The sequence below is a fragment of the Lolium rigidum genome, chromosome 4 (assembly GCF_022539505.1).
Source record: "Lolium rigidum isolate FL_2022 chromosome 4, APGP_CSIRO_Lrig_0.1, whole genome shotgun sequence".
NCBI lineage: Eukaryota > Viridiplantae > Streptophyta > Magnoliopsida > Poales > Poaceae > Lolium > Lolium rigidum.
In genome coordinates, this window is record NC_061511.1 from 172,921,074 (window position 1) to 172,943,710 (window position 22,637).

General features: G+C 43.3%; 1 protein-coding gene across 1 annotated transcript; it reads right to left on the bottom strand.

The window, feature by feature from the left end:
* Window positions 1-88: 88 nt before the first annotated feature.
* On the bottom strand, window positions 89-4,644 carry LOC124708990 (cytosolic endo-beta-N-acetylglucosaminidase 1-like). Its single transcript, XM_047240622.1, has 11 exons — window positions 4,225-4,644; window positions 3,991-4,128; window positions 3,601-3,710; window positions 3,397-3,508; window positions 3,211-3,318; window positions 2,704-2,816; window positions 2,553-2,634; window positions 2,164-2,244; window positions 1,756-1,811; window positions 1,259-1,394; window positions 89-963 (listed from the first exon to the last, which is right to left on the bottom strand). The coding sequence occupies exons 1-11, from the start codon at window positions 4,642-4,644 to the stop codon at window positions 220-222; spliced, it is 2,100 nt and encodes a 699-aa protein (XP_047096578.1). The 3' UTR covers window positions 89-219.
* Window positions 4,645-22,637: the final 17,993 nt, after the last annotated feature.

Sequence of the window (22,637 nt, forward strand, 5' to 3'; positions counted from 1 at the left end):
CGTCGAAGGTTGTAGCTTTTGCCCTTTTGGTTACCAAGTATCAAAATTAAGATAAGTAATACCAGTACAAGCAAGCAGTATATTTAGATAACAAGAAAAACTTTTAAATAAATAGATCACAGCAGGTTCTCATCAGCAAGCTTGATTGATCTGTTCTAATTTGAATTATTCTTTATGTTGTGAAAGGAGATGGTATGCTACATATTCACCATATTAATGTTACACAGAGTGATCAACTGGTACCAAAAATAACTTTGGACATTCCTCTAGTTCTTGGCAACTGCCATCATGCCCACATGCTTGAATGATAAATTTCAGAGAAGTAACTTCGTCGGGAACCTGGAGATTTGATACATAGAAGGCTTCAACACTTGCAACTCCAAGAAAACTTCTGGAAGCCTTAGCATTTGAATCCGCAGTTAACTTCTCCACATATACATTATACTTCATGAATGATGCCTGACGGCTGGTATTCAGCTTCCAGCTAACTTTCAAACTCAGAAGCTTAGATGTGTTGGAATTTTTCGACCATGATATGTACCCACCTTCGGTCATCCATGATTTTGCTGGTGGGAACAGCTTGTCATCATTGCTGTTCCGAATACTTACGTGGCCTAGCAATGCATGGTAAGGTAATGTTCTGCTTCCATTTGCTTCCGAGCTTCCATCTTCCTCTGATTCTGTATTGACTTCGCCAGTAGTTTTCAGCGTGCAGACAATGTTGATTCCAGTTAATGTGTAGCTGGCACTGGACTGGACAGTTGCTTGGTAGAGGACCCAGTTTTGGTTATCTGAAGCGTGTGGCGCTACCTTATCAGATTGAACATACGAGCTATACGTGCGATTTTGTTTCTTCCTATCGAATGTTGCTATGTCGTCTGCAATGAGAATGGAAGTATTCTCCTTGTTTCTAGATGACAAGTCCAGAGACAAGCCTACGACACAGTTTGCATCAGCATTGACCTGAATCAATCAACCAAGAAGGAACTATATCATTTTTCTGAACAGAATATGGCTCAGAGAACACTAAGTTAAGGGTTGACGTCAAGTGTTATCATGGATTCAGGGGCCTAATGTCAATGTTCGTAACAAGAAACATTTCTATAGTGTGATTGTGAAAGAAATTTAGTTTTCACAAAGTCTCCATTCGCTTTTGCATTTAATAGAACAAGAGATTTAGTTTTCACGAAGTCTCCATTCGCTCACTGATCAACTGGAAGAGTTAAAATGACATGACAGATGAAACAGATCTTCTCACCGAATAAAACAGAAGTACAGATCCATCTTCCATGTATAGTCCACCGTTAAAAAGCTGCTCTGAGAAAATAACATTCTGCTCGAGACTTCCGTTCACTGTCACAGAGCCCCCACCACTGAACTGCTCGTCCTTGAAACTGTATATTAATCAGCGAAAAAATTGTTATAAATTGGAAAAGACCTGTACAAGCAATAGTATGAAATGTAAAGGGCAAATAGAAATGACTTGCTCTCTGATCAAGTGCATAAGACGGGGATGAACATTGCAACAGAGTTCCTCACTTCATTGAGAAAACCCAAGGGCAAGGGGTTCCTCCCCATTTAGTCCTTTTTTTTTAACAAAATGCACAATGAATGCAAATGTGACCACAAGAAATAATCAACAGACATTCCACTTGTTTGAAAAGTACACATGTTTAAAACCTTAGCATAAGAAGTGGAAATCATACACAGGAATTCAAGGCACACATAATTACGCCTCACTTGTGGTGAGCTTACTTGATAGAAGTTTGCACCGGTGTCTGAACTTCATCTCCAGTGTATTTAAGCATAGGCTGACAAAAGGGGGCATGATGATAGGTTAGTTAAGGTCGGGTTAACAAATATCACCCTTAAATCCATAAGAAAAACACCAGCAATTTTTACAGACAGAAATGGTAGTAGCATTTTGAAATGGAGTTTCAACCTGCAATTTAAACCTTTACCTGGTAAAAAACTTATTTATCGAAGTGCAAGAAACATTTTTTTGCTTATCATCAACATATATGTCAAGTAGTTTTTTTTTTGAAATTATGCAGCGCAGCATATATCTGTTTTTAGGTATTACTATCATTATGTGTCAGGGTGTATAGAGTGTGAACAATGCTATGCAGAAGACATGGCCAACAGGATCTGGCAGCATAGTACCTGAAAGCTTTGGCAAGAAATATTGTTCCATGGATCACTAGAGACTTGTAGACCTTCATAACATACCTGACAACCATGACCCTGGACAGAACATGCAAAAGAAAGAACTTTAGGCAACTTTGATACTATTTACTAACGATACTCAGTAAGTATCAAGTTACGTATGTCAAACATGGCACGAATATCTATTCACAAGTTAGCATTGAGGATCAGCATTCCTGGGGTTAGAGGTTTTGTAAACAGCTTCAACATAATATGACATGCTTACGCTGCAGGTACTATCATGACAGAGATTCTCAGTACATGTATTTATTTACATCTGCACCCAATATAATAAAGAATGATGTTCAGATAATTGGTGCAAATACTAATAATCACTGGGAATCTACCTGATTAAAATCTGAGTAGAAAGGTAATTCTTTGGGATAGCTCTGAAGAACACCCCATGAATTTTCAACAAGGCCCCACCAACTGCAGCATTTCTAGGTGAATACTTTGGATAGTATGTTAGAACTTAGAGGCATGACAACAGTACATTACCGATTTTGTGCACTCTGAAAGTCAGGTGGTTGGTTAGTTTCATATATCCATCCAGGAGCAAATATGGCGGTAGAGATATCATCTTTCTTCAGTAGATCAAGGGCAACATTTGTCTAGCAAAATAGACATTAATGCTTAAAACAAGGTGATGAAGAATAGAATGCATTCACAATCTAATAAACTGAAATTAGAGGGATGATCTACAGTAGGAGTCCAGTAGAGTTATGCAGTCAGGATGTTTTAAACTAAAATATGATAATGTAAAGGACTAGGCCCAGTGAGATATTTAAACATAAGCGTATGCATCGATTATACACTTAATATCTGCAGGAAATTTGTTGAGGTATACTGAAAATATTTTACTATAGTAGTTTGGTTGTCAGTTTCAAAGCAGAGAACAAATAGAGAGGTATGCATTTTTTTTTGTATTAACTCTGAGAGTATAATTCTTATTGGAAATACTTGACCACCATGACCTGAACCAAACAGAGAGAAGCGTTCACATACATCCCACTGCCCACCACCATAAGTATTTCGGCCAAAAACATCAATACCCATGTACACATCGTACTTGCGGTCTCCAGCAGCTGCAGCTGAATCTTGTGGATATTTTTCCTACAAAAAGCATCCCAATATTTTCAGGTCATCATCTAAGCGAGATTGCGGGGGACCATAGAAAGAAACGAAGGTTACCTTCCAAGTATAGTTGACAAATAAGCCGTCACACAAATCAAAGAATGGCTTGTTGTATTTATTGAGCTTATCCTGCCAGCCGAGCTTTCCATTCACAGTAACTGCATCATACCTGTAGAGCCAAGAAAGGAACACCAATTTGTTCATCAGACAAGCTCCACAACTGAGATCAGCCCTGCTTATCATCACAGAGTATAAAAGTACCATATGACTAAAGATCCTGGCACAGCAGCATGCATTGTCTTGGTTAGATGATTGACGAACTCTTTGAGGTTATCGATGAACTGAATGTCGAGTTCAACCTCAATATTGATCTGAGAGATAATAATTTGGTATCAGCAGCAGGCATATGTATGTGTCCAAGAACAGCATCATCACAGATGGAATAGAAACGTTGGGATGAATAAAAGTTAGACAGAAAATGGGGAACAGTTCACGATCTCGTGCATATCAACCTACTACTCAGAACCTCAGATCCCATCTGCAAGAGGAACATGTTTTCAAAATTAAGGTGCATTTGCGTTTTCATTAAGTAGTGTATCACATCACTTGAGACCCCGAACTCAAAAGATACCAATGGGAAGTAAGCATTACCAGCCAGCCATCGAAGCCTAAGGCAGCAGCCAGCTCCGCGAGCCTCTCTGCATACAGGTGGGCAGAATCCTTGGTTGCAAGCATCTCCCTACAGATTTCTGCGCCTTCAACCCACTCTGTGATGAACGTTCCTAAAACCTTGGATCAAAAAAGGGAAAAGTAGAAATACATGTCCACTTAGGCGAAGTCAAGCAGCAGGCAAGACCTTGGAGGAGGGAGGTGAGAAAATGAAACCTTGACGCCGTGTAGGTGCGCGGCGTTGGTCCAGCAGGGCGGCGGGAGGGTGACGAGGTAGTGTGAGAAGTAGACGAAGACGTCCATGAGATGCCAATGCCAGAGCGCGTATGCGTCGGGGTTGGCGCCGCCCTGCGGCGCCGCGTCGTCGCGGTACCCGCCCTGCATGTCGTGGCACACGAGGAGGCGCCGGCGCGCCGGGAGCGGCGCCCCGGGGCAGGGGAGCGGCGTGGAGGCGCGGTTGAAGGGGAGGTGGAAGTTGGAGGCCTCGGAGAGGTAGGAGCGGGAGGCGAGCGCGGCGAGGTCGGTGATGGGGTAGGAGATGGGCGGCGCCGGCTTGGACGCGTCGAAGGGCGGCTCCCATGGGCGCCGGTCGTCTTCGGAGACGGCGGCAGTGTCATCGGCGGAGGAGAGGGTCATGGCGCGGAGGCGGCGGAGGAAGCGCCGGAGAGAAAAAAACATTTGCTCTGCCGTGAACCGGCGGCGAGGTGGAGGTGGACTGGTGGGGTGCCTTCAACTAGTCAATTATCACGAAATGATCAATTTAGTCCTAAAACATCAACAAGGGACCGGCCTGCCTTTTTAGCCTTATAAATGTCATCAACTCTCATAACAGCCTCCTTAATCCCTAAGCCAAGCTAGTCATAACTGTATGAAAATATTTATTTAGTTTCCAAAAGTTTGTAAAGTGTGTCACCTCAAGTCTTACCTAGATATGTCCGCGTGGCGATGTTGATTCATGCCACGTAGGCAACACTTGAAAAATCCGTAAAATTTTCTATCTTCCAAGTTTCCGCCTCCTCCCTCCCTATGTCTGCATGGGGATGAGCGCATCCGGCCCTGCCACCAGCCCCATTCCCCACCTCCTTGGGGTGCCCGTAGCATGCTCCATTTTGTTCCCCTCCTCTCCTCGGGCCGCCACTTCCCCAAGCTTTGGAGGTTGCGCCTCCAACGACGATAACCACATTACCGAATTGGATGGGTCGGAGGATATATCCAATGAATTTTTAGGGCACTGGTGCCCTAGGTCACACCTGACATAATGTAGGTAGCGTGGGGACCAAGGGTGACCAGAGTAGTCGATGATGACGACCACACCAACGGGCAGCGTCCAGGTTGAACCGACGCGTTGGACTCACGTGCTAGGAAGAGAGGAAAGATGGTGGGGCTCACCACTAAGCTAACTAGGATTTTGACGAGTTCTCAAAATCATAGGAGTGTGATGACAACGACAAAGACAAGCGGTTGTCGATTTTTGAAAAGCTTTATGGTAAAAAAAACTGCATATGTGACACAAGTCAACATGCCACGAGGGTGGATCATACCCGGGTAGGACTTGAGGTGACAGACTTACGAACATTTAAGATTTAAATATGCATTTTCATACAATTAAAACTAACTTGACGCCATTTAAGATTTAAATATGCATTTTCATACAATTAAAACTAACTTGTCGTCCCAATACATTTATGATCTCGGGTGCATTAACTCTTTTTAGTGGCATAGCTAAAGTAGGAGCTTCACTATAGGTTCAGTTGGTGTTCGTTTATGGGTAGTGTTGTGCTAGAGATGCTATAACATTTGGCTTTTTTGAAAAGGGAAACTCAGCCTCTACATCAATCGATGTATACAATTTTTATTTAAATTTTATTTAATAATAATATATCAAGAGCATATATCACAAAGCCGAGGCTACCACTCAACAGCTACAAACCTGATAACGGGTGAACAAACATGTCATCATGGCCTCATATCCTAAAAACACAAACAATTCCCACTAGCTACATATCAGGTGCATCACTGAGTCACCCTATGACAAAACAGGAGCACACATCCGATCTAGCAGGCCCTCAACGAGCACCTCTCAACGAGCGACCTTCACCGAGGCCCCAATGCACCACATTGCTGAGACTCGCCATTGTCGACTCAGTAGAAGCACACCATTCCACCTCCTACCTCCACCATCCAACAAATGCTCCCAAAAACAATGCCCTCATGAGGGAGAGCGACACTGACAACCAGAGTTCGATTTGGGCTACCTAGTTCTAGGGTTTCCCCTGAGAGCAACATGAGTGAGTGAACGAAGTCTGCAGTACCGATGCCTTTAATGAGGTAAGGGTGCGAACACGCTGCCATCCCCCAAGTTGACTCGCCATAGTCATCACTACCATCTGTTCTTGATGCAGATCGAAGAGTTAGCCTCCATCCTCCAATCATTGCAGATTCATCCATGGCCACATTGATATATTAAACTAGAAGATAACATATAGAGATAAAACAACCGCTTTAAGATTTGAAGAAACTCTAAACTAAATAGATAAACCATCGTGCTCCTCAAGCTCCTTCTAAAGACCAGATCTGATGTTTTCATAAAGATATCCTAATGAAATTGACACAATCACTAAACTGACACTTCTATAAAGACATCCTTATGAAGTTGGCAGTGATGACCCGACAATGTTTTAAACAGAAGGCATAGCCCTACCATAAATTAATAAAGTTGTTGCCGGCAAGTTGTTACGGGGAGCTGAAAAACAACTAACAGGAGACGAAAAACAACAAGCATACAAGAAATGAAAAGAAACACAGCTTAAGCTTCGTGTCCATTGTCCAACCTTGCGATCCGTCTGAAGAGGCACCGAAGCTGGTGAAGAGGACCGCCATTGAGAACTCGCGCCCTAGTCAACCTCCAGAGGCCACGCACAAACCCAAGCATCATCCGCTTCTACCTCCGCAGAAAGCTCCCTGCTTTCTCGCCCCGAATCGAAAGGCGTCGGACCTGTCACAGGTAGACCGCTATCCCTGAGCACGCATGGATATCGGAAGTCACTGACGGGGAGAAGGACTCCAAGCACTCGCCTCACCACGCCACCACCCACGAACATAACCGCCACCCGCAACCCACACCACAACACACCAGACCAAGCTGCCAGGAGCAGGGACAAACACCGCCTACCAACCGCCGCCGAGCTCGTCCACCCATATCCGCTATCTCCGAACGCCGCCTCCAATGAGGGAACGACACCAGAGCGCCGCCGCCGTCCAAACCGAAGTTTGGGTTATCACCCGAGATAGGAAGATCAGGGAGGGAGGGGATACAACCTTGATGTCGCCTTCAAGAAGGAGCACAGCGCCGTAGCCAACTTCTCGTGGCCTCCACCGTCAGCCAAGGGTTTCCCCTGGTTCAGAGCCCACCGCCGACCAACCTCACCAAACCACCGGAGGGAGTCTGGGGCCAGGGAGGTGGGAGGAGCACCGTAGGGAGGAACGTCACCTGTCTAGATCTGATGCCGGAGGCCCGACGGGACGACCTCCGCACTACGCATGCACCCGCTGCCCCTTCGCCGTCCACACGGCCAAAGAGCGCAGACCGTAGCACCGGCACCGCCACCCGCCACCAGGTCGACGATGCCCCACCCCGCGCCCAAGGCCGCCGCCCTGCATCCATGGTTCCTACACGGTCGGCGGCGCGCAACGCCCGACCACCAGCCACCACTCCCAGGCGTCGGAGAGGCCGGGCCTGAGAGGGGAGAGACGGGAGGAGGGTCAGCACCGCGTCCCCGGATGGAGACCATCCCCCCACCCCCCACCTGGCTGCGCGTGGGGGCCTGAGAGCAGCTCCCCGCCGCCCCAATCACCGGGGTTGCACAGCCTTGACGGCGGCCGCCTCCAGGGGCGACAAGAAGGGGAGGGGGGTTGGGGGAGGTGGCGGCGGCGCGCGATTTAGGGTTTCCCCCGTCGTCTGGAGGGGCGGCACGAGGGAGAGAGAGAAGGAGGGAGTTCCCATGACCCGACAATGTCAGCACGAGTTCTCTAACAATTTAAAGCTACCATGTTGTAATCCGTACTCGCGCAAAAGTTCAGAAGAAGTTGGATATAGACTGGTTCCATCTGTATTTGCGCGTCTGTTTTTTTGGACGATTTCTCCACGAAATGCATATAATGAAGGTTTTTCCCGTGTTGCTATTTCGAATGTAGTCGCTGATACTTTGGAGCGACAGAGCCTTTAGCAACGGTTGTAGCTGGTGCACGCATGGATCGAAGGAGAAGACTGACCAATAAATAAATCAATCGATTTGGCAGGATTTCTAATTATCAATTTGATCCGCGTGAGAAATGCCGACCCATTTGGAGATCTGGAGGATGGGAGCCAGTTTTGTTTTTCTTTTCTGACGGATATGAGGGGAAGCAATTGTTTGTCTGAGAGGGAACATTTGGTTGCTGATCCAATTAATCGCTCCATGTGACGAGATCTCTTAGTCACATGCATGCACGCTAGACCGTGTACTCCTTAATCCTTATTTATCTCTCGGCATGGGCGCCGATGATTTCTATTTTCTTCATACTCAAGCAGTGTCCGCTCCGCCGGCTACTAATTGTTCTTCGTTGTTTTTTTTTTCGAGAAAAAAACAGCTTGTTCTTCGTGGGTGGTTATTGTTGCCTAGCAGATTTCTGTTTTGCTTAGATCACCCCCAGTGGTATTGGCTTCAAGCATGTTTACTTAAATGGGTTGATATATTAGTTAAGAACAGAGTTTGGATTACAATCTTTTTGGATCAGGTCCCCATTACAGTTTCCAACTCGACTAAGTTTTGCAATTTCATGAGCCGCTTTGTCCTCTCAGCTGATTTTCTTGAATTGATATCTTCAAAGAGGCTTCGGAGACCTTGAATATTAGCTATCAGGCTAGAAATTTCAAGCGATCGTTCCCTTTGTTATTTAATTTTGTAACCAGGCTCGCACTGTCGACGGCCGGAAACTCTCGGCTTAGCCACATTGGACTGTCGGTGTAGGCTACGCTGAGGGCAAATGTCCTCTTCGACACAGCCACGTGGGCCGATAGCGTAGACCCAGTCCTCGGCGTAGCCCGTATACGCCGATGGTGGCCATCGGCGTCTAGACCCTCGGCGCAGGCCATGTCGTTCGTTAACTTCAATTTTTTTTTTTTAGTCTTCCACATTGATCATTTTAACTATAAGTACATTTAATCTTAGGTCAAATCATACTCATGATCAAACTTCCAAATTTGGTCACCCATCCTCACACTACTCCAACCTTAACATCTCCGTTCCTTCCGATTGAGTTTTCATGAAAGAAACGAAATATTGCTGATAACACTACCATATCAATCATATTAACCCTTAAACCGTGATATCACAACTCTTTATTATTTTGAATTTTAAACAATTATTTAAATAAACATCAATGGTTAAGTAATAATAATCTTTATGCATGATGCAATTATTATTATTTTAAAAATAATAATATATAAAATCTTAAATTTCTGGCAAAAACTTAAATCTTTCTTTCATATTTTCATTTGAAATTTTGAGAATCTTAAAAAAGTGACAATCGGGTAAACCCAGGTGAATTGCTAACATATCCGTAAAAATATTGAATAAAATAGGTTACAGAGGATATTCTTGTCTTGAACCCTTCTTAGTCTGAAAGTAATGGCATATGTCATCATTAATCTTAATACTACACCTGCGACTAATAAAGTGTTCAATCCATTGGCACCATTTAGGATCAAACCCCTTCATACGCATCACCTTCTGCAAGAAAGACCACGTGACCTTGTCATGTGTCTTTTCAAAATCTAATTTTAATAAAACTACATCATTTTTTCTCTATGAAGTTCATGAATAGTATCACGAAGAATTAACACCCCTTCTAAAATGTGTACCCCTGGCATAAACACGGTTTGTGTTAGTCTAATCACAATATGCATCACCTTGGTGACTCGATTAGTGCTAACCTTTCTGAAAATTTTGAAGCTAACACTCAATAGATGTATTGGTCTATATTGTTGAACCGCATTCTCCTTCTTAGGGAGAAGGATAATAGTATTGTAGTTAAGCTGGAAGAGTGGTAATTCCCCATGCTGAAAACACTCGAACAAAAACATTTGATCGGACTTAATAACCTACCAAAACGTTTGGTAAAACTTCACGGGAAGCCCATCTGGTCCCGACCCTTTAATTTTTCTTTTCCATTTGCATAATTGCATCATACACCTCCTTTTCTGAGAAGTCGGCTATGAGATTGTTATTTTCCTCTTGAGAGATTCACGGAATATCATTGATCTCTGATTCCACTAAGGAGAAGTAGTTGTGAACTAGCTCCCCAAACAGCTTCTTGTAGAATATCAAATAATTTTTAATGTTATCTTGTCCTGGGATCGTTTCCTCGTCTTGCTCCAGTTAAAAGATCCTTTTCCTACTACGTCACCATTAGCCACAAGTTGAGAATATTTTGCTACCCCCTCCTGAATATGGTTAATTTTTTCTCTTTGCACCCATTTACTCTTCGTCACAATGGAAATTTGCCACTTTCTCGTTTTCCTTTTCCATCTCCTCTCTCTCATAGGCTGTGAGCGGAGATATTTCCGTTGTAATGTCTAGTTTGTCGATGAGATCTAGTAAGTTTTTTTTTTTCTTTCTTACAAACACAACTTTGATTCTTAGCCCGTCCCCTAAGAAAGGTATAAAGGTGGCATATCTTATTTGCCATAATTCCATAGGGTATCTCCATGAGACATTGGAGCCCACTCTTAAGCCACCATATCATAAAACCTTTCCCGACGCAGCCAAGACAACTCAAAATAAAACACTACCTTATTACCCAGGTGAGCTTGTTCACCTGAGTCTAAAAGCAAAGGTGTGTGATCAGACCTAGATTTTGTTAAGGCTCGCACACTAACTAAAGGATACTTCTGTTTCTGATATACACTAGCAAGAACTCCATCAAGATTTTCGTAGGTGAAATTCTCTCTTCTTTTGGCCAATGTGTATTGTCTTCCCATGGGAGAGCTATATCTTAGCTAAGATATAATATCTGTTTTCTTCTTGCCTCATCAATTTATCTATAATAATACTGTGTTAAAAGAAAAACATTGGGATGTCCTTAGTTTCCCTATTTAGTACCCGTATATAAATATGAAAATTATGGGTCAATCAAACATTGGGATAGCCTTAGTTTCTCTATCTAGTACCAGTAAATACGCACATTACGGGTCAATCAACCTCTGGATCGTCGCCTCCACCTCCTACTCCACCATAGATCGGTTCCTCCTCCTTCGGTTGGCCTCGTCGGTGTCAGGAGGGGTGGGAAACCCAATCTATGAGTGGAGGTTTCAGTATAGTGCTTTTCTAAAAGATTAGGTTAGGGTTTTAGGTAGTCGTTTTCTTTTGGTCTCAAATCAATGAAGATGTCATCGTCTACAATAATTGATCCACCGCCTCCACTACGCTCCGAACGAGTCTTGGCCCCGCTAGGTTTGGGGCAACCTCTACGGCCTGCCACTTGATGATGCTGCTCGCTCCACGTCGCTCTCGGGCACCCACTGGGCGACCTTGCTCCGCCTGCTACCTCTCTACCACGCTGTCTCTCGCGTGCGGATCGGGGACAGCAAGAGGACTTCCTTTTGGCACGATCACTGGCTGCCTCTAGGCACCCTAGCGTCCGCCATGCCGGAGCTGTTCTCCCACTGTTTGTGTCCTTCCGCGTCGGTGCGCCACGTCCTGGATGCTGGCCTCGACTCGACGTTGGTGGCACGTCTCTCGGCGACGGCCGCTAGTCGGAGGGCAATGCTCCTTCCCCACCTGTCGCGCTTGGTGCTCACTGACAGCGTCGACGCGCGCTCCCTTCTGCCCTACGCTCGTGGTGAGCGCCTGAGCACTTCCTCGCTCTACAGGCTCTACACCGACGGCAGCATTCGCGACGGACACCACCCCTTCGTCTGGTGCAACTCCGCCCCGACGCGTGTCCGATTCTTTGCCTAGCTGCTGGTTCGGGGACGGATTCAGTGCCGCTCCAATCTGCTGCGCAAAGGCATCCTCGACGAGCACATCTGCCGCTGCCCCATCTGCGACGACCCTCTGGAAAGCCCCGACCACATCATGTTTGGGTGCAAGTTCGCTCGCCGTTTTTGGACCATGTTGGGCTCCAGTGTTGACGCTACTCACACGGTGGCGGAGTCGTCGACCTACCCCCTCCCGGACTCGGCACCGGCAAGCTCTGCAACGATGTTGCGTCTCTTGTGCCTCTGGCACCTCTGGAAACACCGCAACGGGGTTGTTTTCAATGGGCTCGCCCCCTCACTCTCCTTGGTGCGCAAGAACTGTAGAGACGACGCCGTGCTCTTGCGGGATCGTCTGCCCATGGACCAGCGTCCCGATGTAGACCTTTGGCTCACTTACCTCCTTCCTATTCGGCTCTAGCATCATCCTTCTTCCCTTGAGCTCGCCCCCTTTGCGTTGGGCGCTGTCTCCCTCAAACTTATGTACCATGCTGATGTAAAACCCTGGGGATTTCACCCCTGTCCTTCGACGTAAATGAAAAAATGCAGGTGGAGGCCATTGTGCCTCTCCCGGTGAACACTCAAAAAAAACAATAATTGATCTTCTTTGTACTCTTCGACGACGAGATCTTCCTCCTGACATCAAATGTTGATGTTGGAAGATTAAAGTTTTCTATGTATGAATCTTCGGATCTTGCATCGCCGGATCGATCTAGGATCTTTCTCATGGTTGTGGCGATGATGTTTGTCCTCGCAATTTTTGTCCCGACTGTTACGTTCTCAACAATGGTGATTCATAATCTCGGATTCCCAGCGACGCCGATAAAGTTTTACGATTGTTTTTCCCTAGCATACTCGTGTTAGTACTCTTGGCGATGGTGATTGACTACTTGAATAGCTGTGTGCGTGCATGTAACCTTGACATTGCGGCTCAAATTAAAATTATGGAAGAACATTCGTTGGTATTTTCAGGTCAAAAAACATTCGTTGGTATTTTCAGGTTTGTGGTTTGGTTTTTATCTTCGGCTGCCTCAAGAAAAGTATAAGGTTGTGTCATGGAAGAATAAAGAGTTTGAAGACCTCGAAAGTTTGTTGGTTTCTTTCATAATTTATTTAATAATAGTTGAAACCAGCTGATATCTCATTAGTTATTACCATGTACTATTATAAATATATGTGGTATTGATTGAAAAAACCCCGCTAGAACGGGCCTCGATTTAAGCACCAAAGGGCAAAGGCCACATGCCGTCATGTGCTATTACTCCATTTGTACAAGTGATGGTCAACCCACCCAGCCAAGTGATGCCTGTCATCTGTACCAAATTAGCCTTCCAAAATCTCCCCCCTTCAAAAACAAGCGTGAGCTTCTGTAGCCTGCCCGTCCGGTAAGGTACGCCTCGAATTCGAATCCATACAATCATTCCTCTTCTGATTGTTACCGATTCCAACAAGGTTCCATGCTAATCACCCGCGGGAAAATATGCTCCTATCATGCTAGTTCGTTCTACTAATGACATCACTTCACCCTCTTACATTAGCAGCTTTCAGCTGGACCAGAAATGGCGAAGGGGAAGTTTGAGAAGGATCCGGCCCTCGCAAGCACACCTCCGCCGCCGCGAGCGCATGGACACGGCGACGCTCATGGTGTGCTGTGGCAGAGGCTAGATGCGCTGACCATCGCTACTGAAGATAAGGTATGCGTTGCTGCATACTTGGGGCATGCTGAGAACGAAGGTATGCGTGGTTTCCTCGCCGCTGCCAGTGACAAGACTTTCGAGACTTGGGTGCACCAGTTCATAATTAAGCAAGAACAATGGCCACTGACGTTTCGCTGTAATACTTGACAAGCAGGGCCGGGCGGGTGAAATTCGGGGCCCGGCCTGTGCGAAACGTTAAAATGGGCTCTATCTAACTAGAAAAATATAACTAATGAACAATTATAACATATATATAGTCTTAAATGGATGTTCAAGCTGAAAACCTACTCTCAACGCCCGTAGATTTTGAACTCGTGATAAGATTATCTTTAAAATAGTTTTAAAAGCAAACGTATGTTTTAAAAAACCGACCTAGCTGATGGTCTTAAAAAAGACTTACATCAAAATTTTATGAAAAGATTATCTTAAAAATGGGATCCTATCAATTTTACCTCGGTCATGTGGTTTTGATGCACGTAAAGCTATCCTTACAAGTTACAAGTATATGTATATAGATAAACCTATGATAAGAACTATCCCCGCAAGAGGCATACAATATCACTATGTTAAATTTATCTCAGTATTTATAAATTAAAACCGTCATATTTTTTCCGAGGCAAGTAATTATTTAGTTTGAATATGAGAAGTCAAGATATTGTAGTACAAAATTTCTGACATGTTTAAGACTTGTACTATAAATTTATTTCAAAAGTAGGTATAGTATGATTTATAAGTGCAACATTTTTAATACTCAACGCCAATAAAATGAATAATCAAATATTTATATCTTAGGCATCAATTAGAACAAAAAATAATTAAAAGAAAACAAAGTACCTAGAAGCTCCGCTACCAGGATTTGAACTCGCAACCACCTAGTTGACAATATAGAGCGCTTTATCCGCAAACCAACTAGGTTGTGCTAGTCTCATGAGCAATATGTATATAGATAAACCTATGATAAGAACTATCCCCGCAAGAGGCATACAATATCACTATGTTAAATTTATCTCAGTATTTATAAATTAAAACCGTCATATTTTTTCCGAGGCAAGTAATTATTTAGTTTGAATATGAGAAGTCAAGATATTGTAGTACAAAATTTCTGACATGTTTAAGACTTGTACTATAAATTTATTTCAAAAGTAGGTATAGTATGATTTATAAGTGCAACATTTTTAATACTCAACGCCAATAAAATGAATAATCAAATATTTATATCTTAGGCATCAATTAGAACAAAAAATAATTAAAAGAAAACAAAGTACCTAGAAGCTCCGCTACCAGGATTTGAACTCGCAACCACCTAGTTGATAATATAGAGCGCTTTATCCGCAAACCAACTAGATTGTGCTAGTCTCATGAGCAATATCTGAAGTAAACTTTAATACTCTATATCAAAGGCCCATTTCGAAATTTTGGGCCCCCAAAATTTCGGGACCCTGTGCGGCCGCACGGGCCACACTCCCGTCAGCCCGGGCCTGTTGACAAGTGGGTGTTATAATTTGCATAAGTGGTAACCTCTAGTGATCTAGTTAATGTCAGCTTCTGATGATCCAAACTATTAGCTGCAATAATGGTTTGTGCCTTCATCAGGGGATTAAGTGGCTAATGGTTCGTATGCATGGTACAGGTTTGTGTTCCCTTGTATGTTTTTTTTTGCGATACATACATACATACATACGTACATACGTACATACATACGTACATACATACATACATACGTACATACATACATACATACATACATACATACATACATACATACATACATACATACATACATACATACATACATACATACATACATACATACATACATACATACATACATACATACATACATACACTCACTTCTAAAATCGTACGCATACCCTACCTCTATGAGCACTTCTCCAAGGGCTCACGTCTCGCCTATTAACGGAAACAATATCTTCCACTAAAAAAATATTCTACCTTTACGAGACACAAAAATGTCAAACCTAAGATTTAAACTTTGGTGGGTTCGAGGTGTCACTGTCCTCGTAACTATCCAACCACATGTCCACATGTTGGTCCTCCCCTGTATGTATACTATCTTCTCCTGAAATCTGTATGGCAAACCACCTCCACTTAAGCTGCTAAATATTTGGTTTGTGCCTTCATCAGGGGATTAAGTGGCTGATGTTTTTACCAAGCATCTCTCAATACCTAGATAAGTTGGGATCGAGGGAGGTTGACATCCCATCAAATATATTTTACGGGGCCAAAAACATACATGCCCGACAAAGCCTTTTGTAGGGTTCAAAGCTAGTGCGACCGGGCTGCATGTAGCATTTTCTTTGAAATAAAAAAAAATGGCATTTACTGTCAAAACATGGCATTTTAAAGTTTTAAAAATCTAAAAAAGTCGTATGTATTCTATAATACCTCATATTTTAGACAGTGCAAAAATAAAAAATGTGGAAATCTAAAATAGGGAACAGTACAAACTTTGAAAGCTCTAAAAACTGGTAGAATTTGTCATTTTTGTGTGGCATAAAGAACAATGTGTTTTGAGATGAGATTTTACGCGTTGGTACAATACATCATTGTCATTGTATAGATTTTTTTTTTGAATTTCTTTGAACTTCAAATGTCATTTTCAATAAAAGAGTTTACATATAGCCCGACCTACATTTGTAGTTTCCAGGATCAAAGCTTCTTATAGCATCCCAACTGTGTCTCCCAAACGACACACACATGGGTTATTAGGCACACCGACAGAAAATCACGTCCATCCGCGTGTCCCAAAGCAACTTTCTGTATGACGCGGTTCGATCAATAGCATGTCAGGTGCATCCAAACCATCCCCGATCCACAAAGTGCGTAGCGGACACGCGCCAGACACAAGCCACGAACTACATGCCAACTTGCGGGCCAGACCTCATCATAGATGAAAATGAACAACCGGTCAACTTTATTAATGGTAGCAACGGTTTCCAAGGCGAAGGTAGACGAGATGTCCCGTTGCTGGAGCCGAACCCAAGACCAGCACTGCCAAAGCCAAACCCTGGCCCCCTCCTTTGGATGGTGATGGCTCGTTCGACACTACACGACGACTTCGATGAGGAGGACAACGAGGAGGCTCTACGGGAGGCGGTGGACAAGAAGGAGCAGTGGGAAGATGGGCCGGAGCCGACGGACCTGGAGAAGGCATCGATGTTTGCCTACTATGAGACAACACTCCAAGAGAGGAATGCCACCCGATCCCTCAAGGTCGAGGATGCTGACATGGCCCTCGTGTCGACAGAGGAGTCCCTGACGGGTGGGTATAGAATCATTGATATCAACGCCTAGTGCCTCGCCGAGGCACCGCCCGCGAGCCTCAACAGGTCGCCCATGATGAGGAATACTGCCAGCGGTGTGCTACACTGAAGGCGCATGGAGGCGCTGCCCACACCAGTGATGGCGTGTATTTCACACGTTCGTTGGGCAACCCCAAGAGGAAGGTATGATGAGCACAGCAGCAAGTTTTCCCTCAGAAAGAAACCAAGGTTTATCGAACCAGGAGGAGCCAAGAAGCACGTTGAAGGTTGATGGCGGCGGGATGTAGTGCGGCGCAACACCGGAGATTCCGGCGCCAACGTGGAACCTCGCACAACACAACCAAACTACTTTGCCCCAACGAAACAGTGAGGTTGTCAATCTCACCGGCTTGCTCGTAACAAAGGATTAACCGTATTGTGTGGAAGATGATTGTTTGCGGAGAAAACAGTAGAAACAAGTATTGCGAGTAGATTGTATTTCGAGTAAAGAGAATTGGACCGGGGTCCACAGTTCACTAGAGGTGTCTCTCCCATAAGACGAACAGCATGTTGGGTGAACAAATTACAGTTGGGCAATTGACAAATAAAGAGAGCATGACAATGCACATACATATCATGATGAGTATAGTGAGATTTAATTGGGCATTACGACAAAGTACATAGACCGCCATCCAACTGCATCTATGCCTAAAAAGTCCACCTTCGAGTTATCATCCGAACCCCCTCCGGTATTAAGTTGCAAACAACGAGACAATTGCATTAAGTATGGTGCGTAATGTAATCAACAACTACATCCTTAGACATAGCATCAATGTTTTATCCCTAGTGGCAACGAGCACAACACAACCTTAGAACTTTACGTCACTGTCCCGAGTGTCAATGCGGGCATGAACCCACTATCGAGCATAAGTACTCCCTCTTGGAGTTAAAAGCATCTACTTGGCCAGAGCATCTACTAATAACGGAGAGCATGCAAGATCATAAATAACACATAAGCATAACTTTGATAATCAACATAACAAGTATTCTCTATTCATCGGATCCCAACAAACGCAACATATAGAATTACATATAGATGATCTTGATCATGATAGGCAGCTCACAAGATCCGACAATGATAGCACAATGGGGAGAAGACAACCATCTAGCTACTGCTATGGACCCATAGTCCGGGGGTAGACTACTCACACATCACACCGGAGGCGACCATGGCGGCGTAGAGTCCTCCGGGAGATGAATCCCCTCTCCGGCAGGGTGCCGGAGGCGATCTCCGGGATCCCCCGAGATGGGATCGGCGGCGACGGCGTCTCGGTAATGTTTTCCGTATCGTGGCTCTCGGTACCGGGGGTTTCGTCACGGAGGCTATTTGTAGGCGGAAGGGCAAGTCAAGAGGCGGCACGGGGGCCCACACCACGGGGCCGCGCGGCCAAGGGGGCCGCGCCGCCCTAGGGTTTGGCCACCCCGTGGCCCCTCTTCGTCTCGTCTTCGGACTTCCGGAAGCTTCGTGAGAAAATAGGCCTCCGGGCTTTTATTTCGTCCAATTCCGAGAATATTTCTTTACTAGGATTTCTGAAACCAAAAACGAGCGAAAACAAGAATCGGCACTTCGGCATCTTGTTAATAGGTTAGTTCCGAGAAAATGCACGAATATGATATAAAGTGTGCATAAAACATGTAGATAACATCAATAATGTGGCATGGAACACAAGAAATTATCGATACGTTGGAGACGTATCAGCATCCCCAAGCTTAGTTCTGCTCGTCCCGAGCAGGTAAAACGATAACAAAGATAATTTCTGGAGTGACATGCCATCATAATCTTGATCATACTATTTGTAGAGCATATGTAGTGAATGCAGCGATCAAAACAATGGTACGACATGAGTAAACAAGTGAATCATAAAGCAAAGACTTTTCATGAATAGCACTTCAAGACAAGCATCAATAAGTCTTGCATAAGAGTTAACTCATAAAGCAATAATTCAAAGTAAAGGTATTGAAGCAACACAAAAGAAGATTAAGTTTCAGCGAGTTGCTTTCAACTTGTAACATGTATATCTCATGGATATTGTCAACATAGAGTAATATAATAAGTGCAATAAGCAAGTATGTAGGAATCAATGCACAGTTCACACAAGTGTTTGCTTCTTGAGGTGGATAGAAATAGGTGAACTGACTCAACATTGAAAGTAAAAGAATGGTCCTCATAGAGGAAAAGCATCGATTGCTATATTTGTGCTAGAGCTTTGATTTTGAAAACATGAAACAATTTTGTCAACGGTAGTAATAAAGCATATGCATCATGTAAATTATATCTTATAAGTTGCAAGCCTCATGCATAGTGTACTAATAGTGCTCGCACCTTGTCCTAATTAGCTTGGACTACCTGGATTATCACCGCAATACATATGCTTTAACCAAGTTTCACAAAGGGGTACCTCTATGCCGCTCTGTACAAAGGTCTAAGGAGAAAGCTCGCATTTGGATTTCTCGCTTTTGATTATTCTCAACTTAGACATCCATACCGGGACAACATAGACAACAGATAATGGACTCCTCTTTTAATGCTTTAAGCATTCAACAACAATTAATTCTTTTCTCATTAGAGATTTGAGGATGTTTGTCCAAAACTGAAACTTCCACCATGGAACATGGCTTTAGTTAGCGGCCCAATGTTCTTCTCTCACAATATGCATGCTCAAACCATTCAACTCGGTGTAGATCGCCCTTACTTCGGACAAGACGAACATGCATAGCAACTCACATGAAATTCAACAACGAGTTGATGGCGTTCCCCGGTAAACATGGTTATCGCACAACAAGCAACTTAATAAGAGATAAAGTGCATAATTACATATTCAATACCACAATAGTTTTTAAGCTATTTGTCCCATGAGCTATATATTGCAAAGGTGAATGATGGAATTTTAAAGGTAGCACTCAAGCAATTTACTTTGGAATGGCTGGAAAATACCATGTAGTAGGTAGGTATGGTGGACACAAATGGCATAGTGGTTGGCTCAAGTATTTTGGATGCATGAGAAGTATTCCCTCTCGATACAAGGTTTAGGCTAGCAAGGCTTATTTGAAACAAACACAAGGATGAACCGGTGCAGCAAAACTCACATAAAAGACATATTGTAAACATTATAAGACTCTACACCGTCTTCCTTGTTGTTCAAACTCAATACTAGAAATTATCTAGACCTTAGAGAAACCAAATATGCAAACCAAATTTTAGCATGCTCTATGTATTTCTTCATTAATGGGTGCAAAGCATATGATGCAAGAGCTTAAACATGAGCACAACAATTGCCAAGTATCACATTACCCAAGACATTATAGCAATTACTACATGTATCATTTTCCAATTCCAACCATATAACAATTTAACGAAGGAGAAACTTCGTCATGAATACTATGAGTAGAAACCAAGGACATATTTGTCCATATGCTACAGCGGAGTGTGTATCTCTCCCATAAAGTGAATGCTAGGATCCATTTTATTCAAACAAAACAAAAACAAAAACAAACCGACGCTCCAAGAAAAAGCACATAAGATGTGGCCGAATAAAAATATAGTTTCAGGGGAGGAACCCGATAATTTGTTGATGAAGAAGGGGATGCCTTGGGCATCCCCAAGCTTAGACGCTTGAGTCTTCTTGATATATGCAGGGGTGAACCACCGGGTGCATCCCCAAGCTTAGAGCTTTCACTCTCCTTGATCATGTTGCATCATACTCCTCTCTTGATCCTTGAAAACTTCCTCCACACCAAACTCGAAACAACTCATTAGAGGGTTAGTGCACAATATAAATTGACATATTCAGAGGTGACACAATCATTCTTAACACTTCTGGACATTGCATAATGCTACTGGACAATAGTGGATCAAAGAAATTCATCCAACATAGCGAAAGAGGCAATGCGAAATAAAAGGCAGAATCTGTCAAAACAGAACAGTTCGTATTGACGAATTTTAAAATGGCACCAGACTTGCTCAAATGAAAATGCTCAAATTGAATGAAAGTTGCGTACATATCTGAGGATCATGCACGTAAATTGGCATAATTTTCTGAGCTTCCTGCAGGGCAGTGGGCTCAGATTCGTGACAGCAAAGAAATCTGGAACTGCGTAGTAATCCAAATCTAGTACTTACTTTTCTATCAACGGCTTAACTTGGCACAACAAAACTCAAAACTAAGATAAGGAGAGGTTGCTACAGTAGTAAACAACTTCCAAGACACAAAATAAAAACAAAGTACTGTAGGTAAAAACATGGGTTGTCTCCCATAAGCGCTTTTCTTTAACGCCTTTCAGCTAGGCGCAGAAAGTGTATATCAAGTATTATCGAAGGGTGGTACTTCTACATTACCTTGGGCTTTACCCTTACCTTTCTTATTGTTTTTCTTACCCTTTGGTTTAGGAAATATACGAGTTTCTCCCGGTATAGAGGTGAATTTCAAAGTGCCTTCTCCAACATCAATGACTCGCTCCCAATAGTTTCAGCAGGGATCTTCCGAGTGTGAGTTTTCCTGTTTCAACAACAAGATAATCAATAGATATTGTTCTTCCACAAATAGTTGTATGCACACCTGCAGCTATTCCTTTAGGGATTATAGTAGAGTTATCAATGAGAGTTATCTTTTCTCCTCCTTCCTCAACTCCCCAAAGTTTCAAAGATTTATAAATACTTTCAGGCATAAGGCAAAATTCATACATAATATCACAATAGGCATGGAGGGTTCAATCACCGATAACAATTTTAACAGAAGGATCCCACAATGAGAGTTTAGAGTTCACTAAGACTTGTTCAAGACGATTACGAACGTGGCAATAGTTATCATTCAAGCTAGATGTACTTATCTCCAGAGTATTTAATCTACTATATATGCTAGCGAGGACTGAATCAAAGTTATTAGCTGAATCATATGATGCAACCAACTTCTTTATGGCATTAAAAGCTTGATCCCCATTGCAATTAAGGAAATCTCCTCCCACTAAAGTATCCAAAGCATATCTATAGCGAACCATAAGACCAAAATAAAAATTGCTAAGGAGCAAACTTAGAGTCATTTGAGGTTCGATTTACGATAAGAAGTAAAAATTCTAGACCAGGCATCCTTAAAACTCTCCTCATCCCCTTGTTTAAAAGTAAAGACTAATTCTTCGAGGCGAAGAAGTAACAGGTTCGAGCTAGACATGGTAACAAAAGTAACTAAAAGTAAACTAGATAAAGTAAATGCAAGTAAACTAATTTTTTTGTGTTTTTGATATAGAGTGCAAGACAGTAAATAAAGCAAAACTAGCAACTAATTTTTTTGTATTTTGATATAAGTGCAGCAAACAAAGTAGTAAATAAAACTAAACAAGACAAAAACAAAGTAAAGAGATTGAGAAGTGGAGACTCCCCTTGCAGCGTGTCTTGATCTCCCCGCAACGGCGCCGTGAAAATATGCTTGATGGCGTGTATTTCACACGTTCGTTGGGCAACCCCAAGAGGAAGGTATGATGAGCACAGCAGCAAGTTTTCCCTCGGAAAGAAACCAAGGTTTATCGAACCAGGAGGAGCCAAGAAGCACGTTGAAGGTTGATGGCAGCGGGATGTAGTGCGGCGCAACACCGGAGATT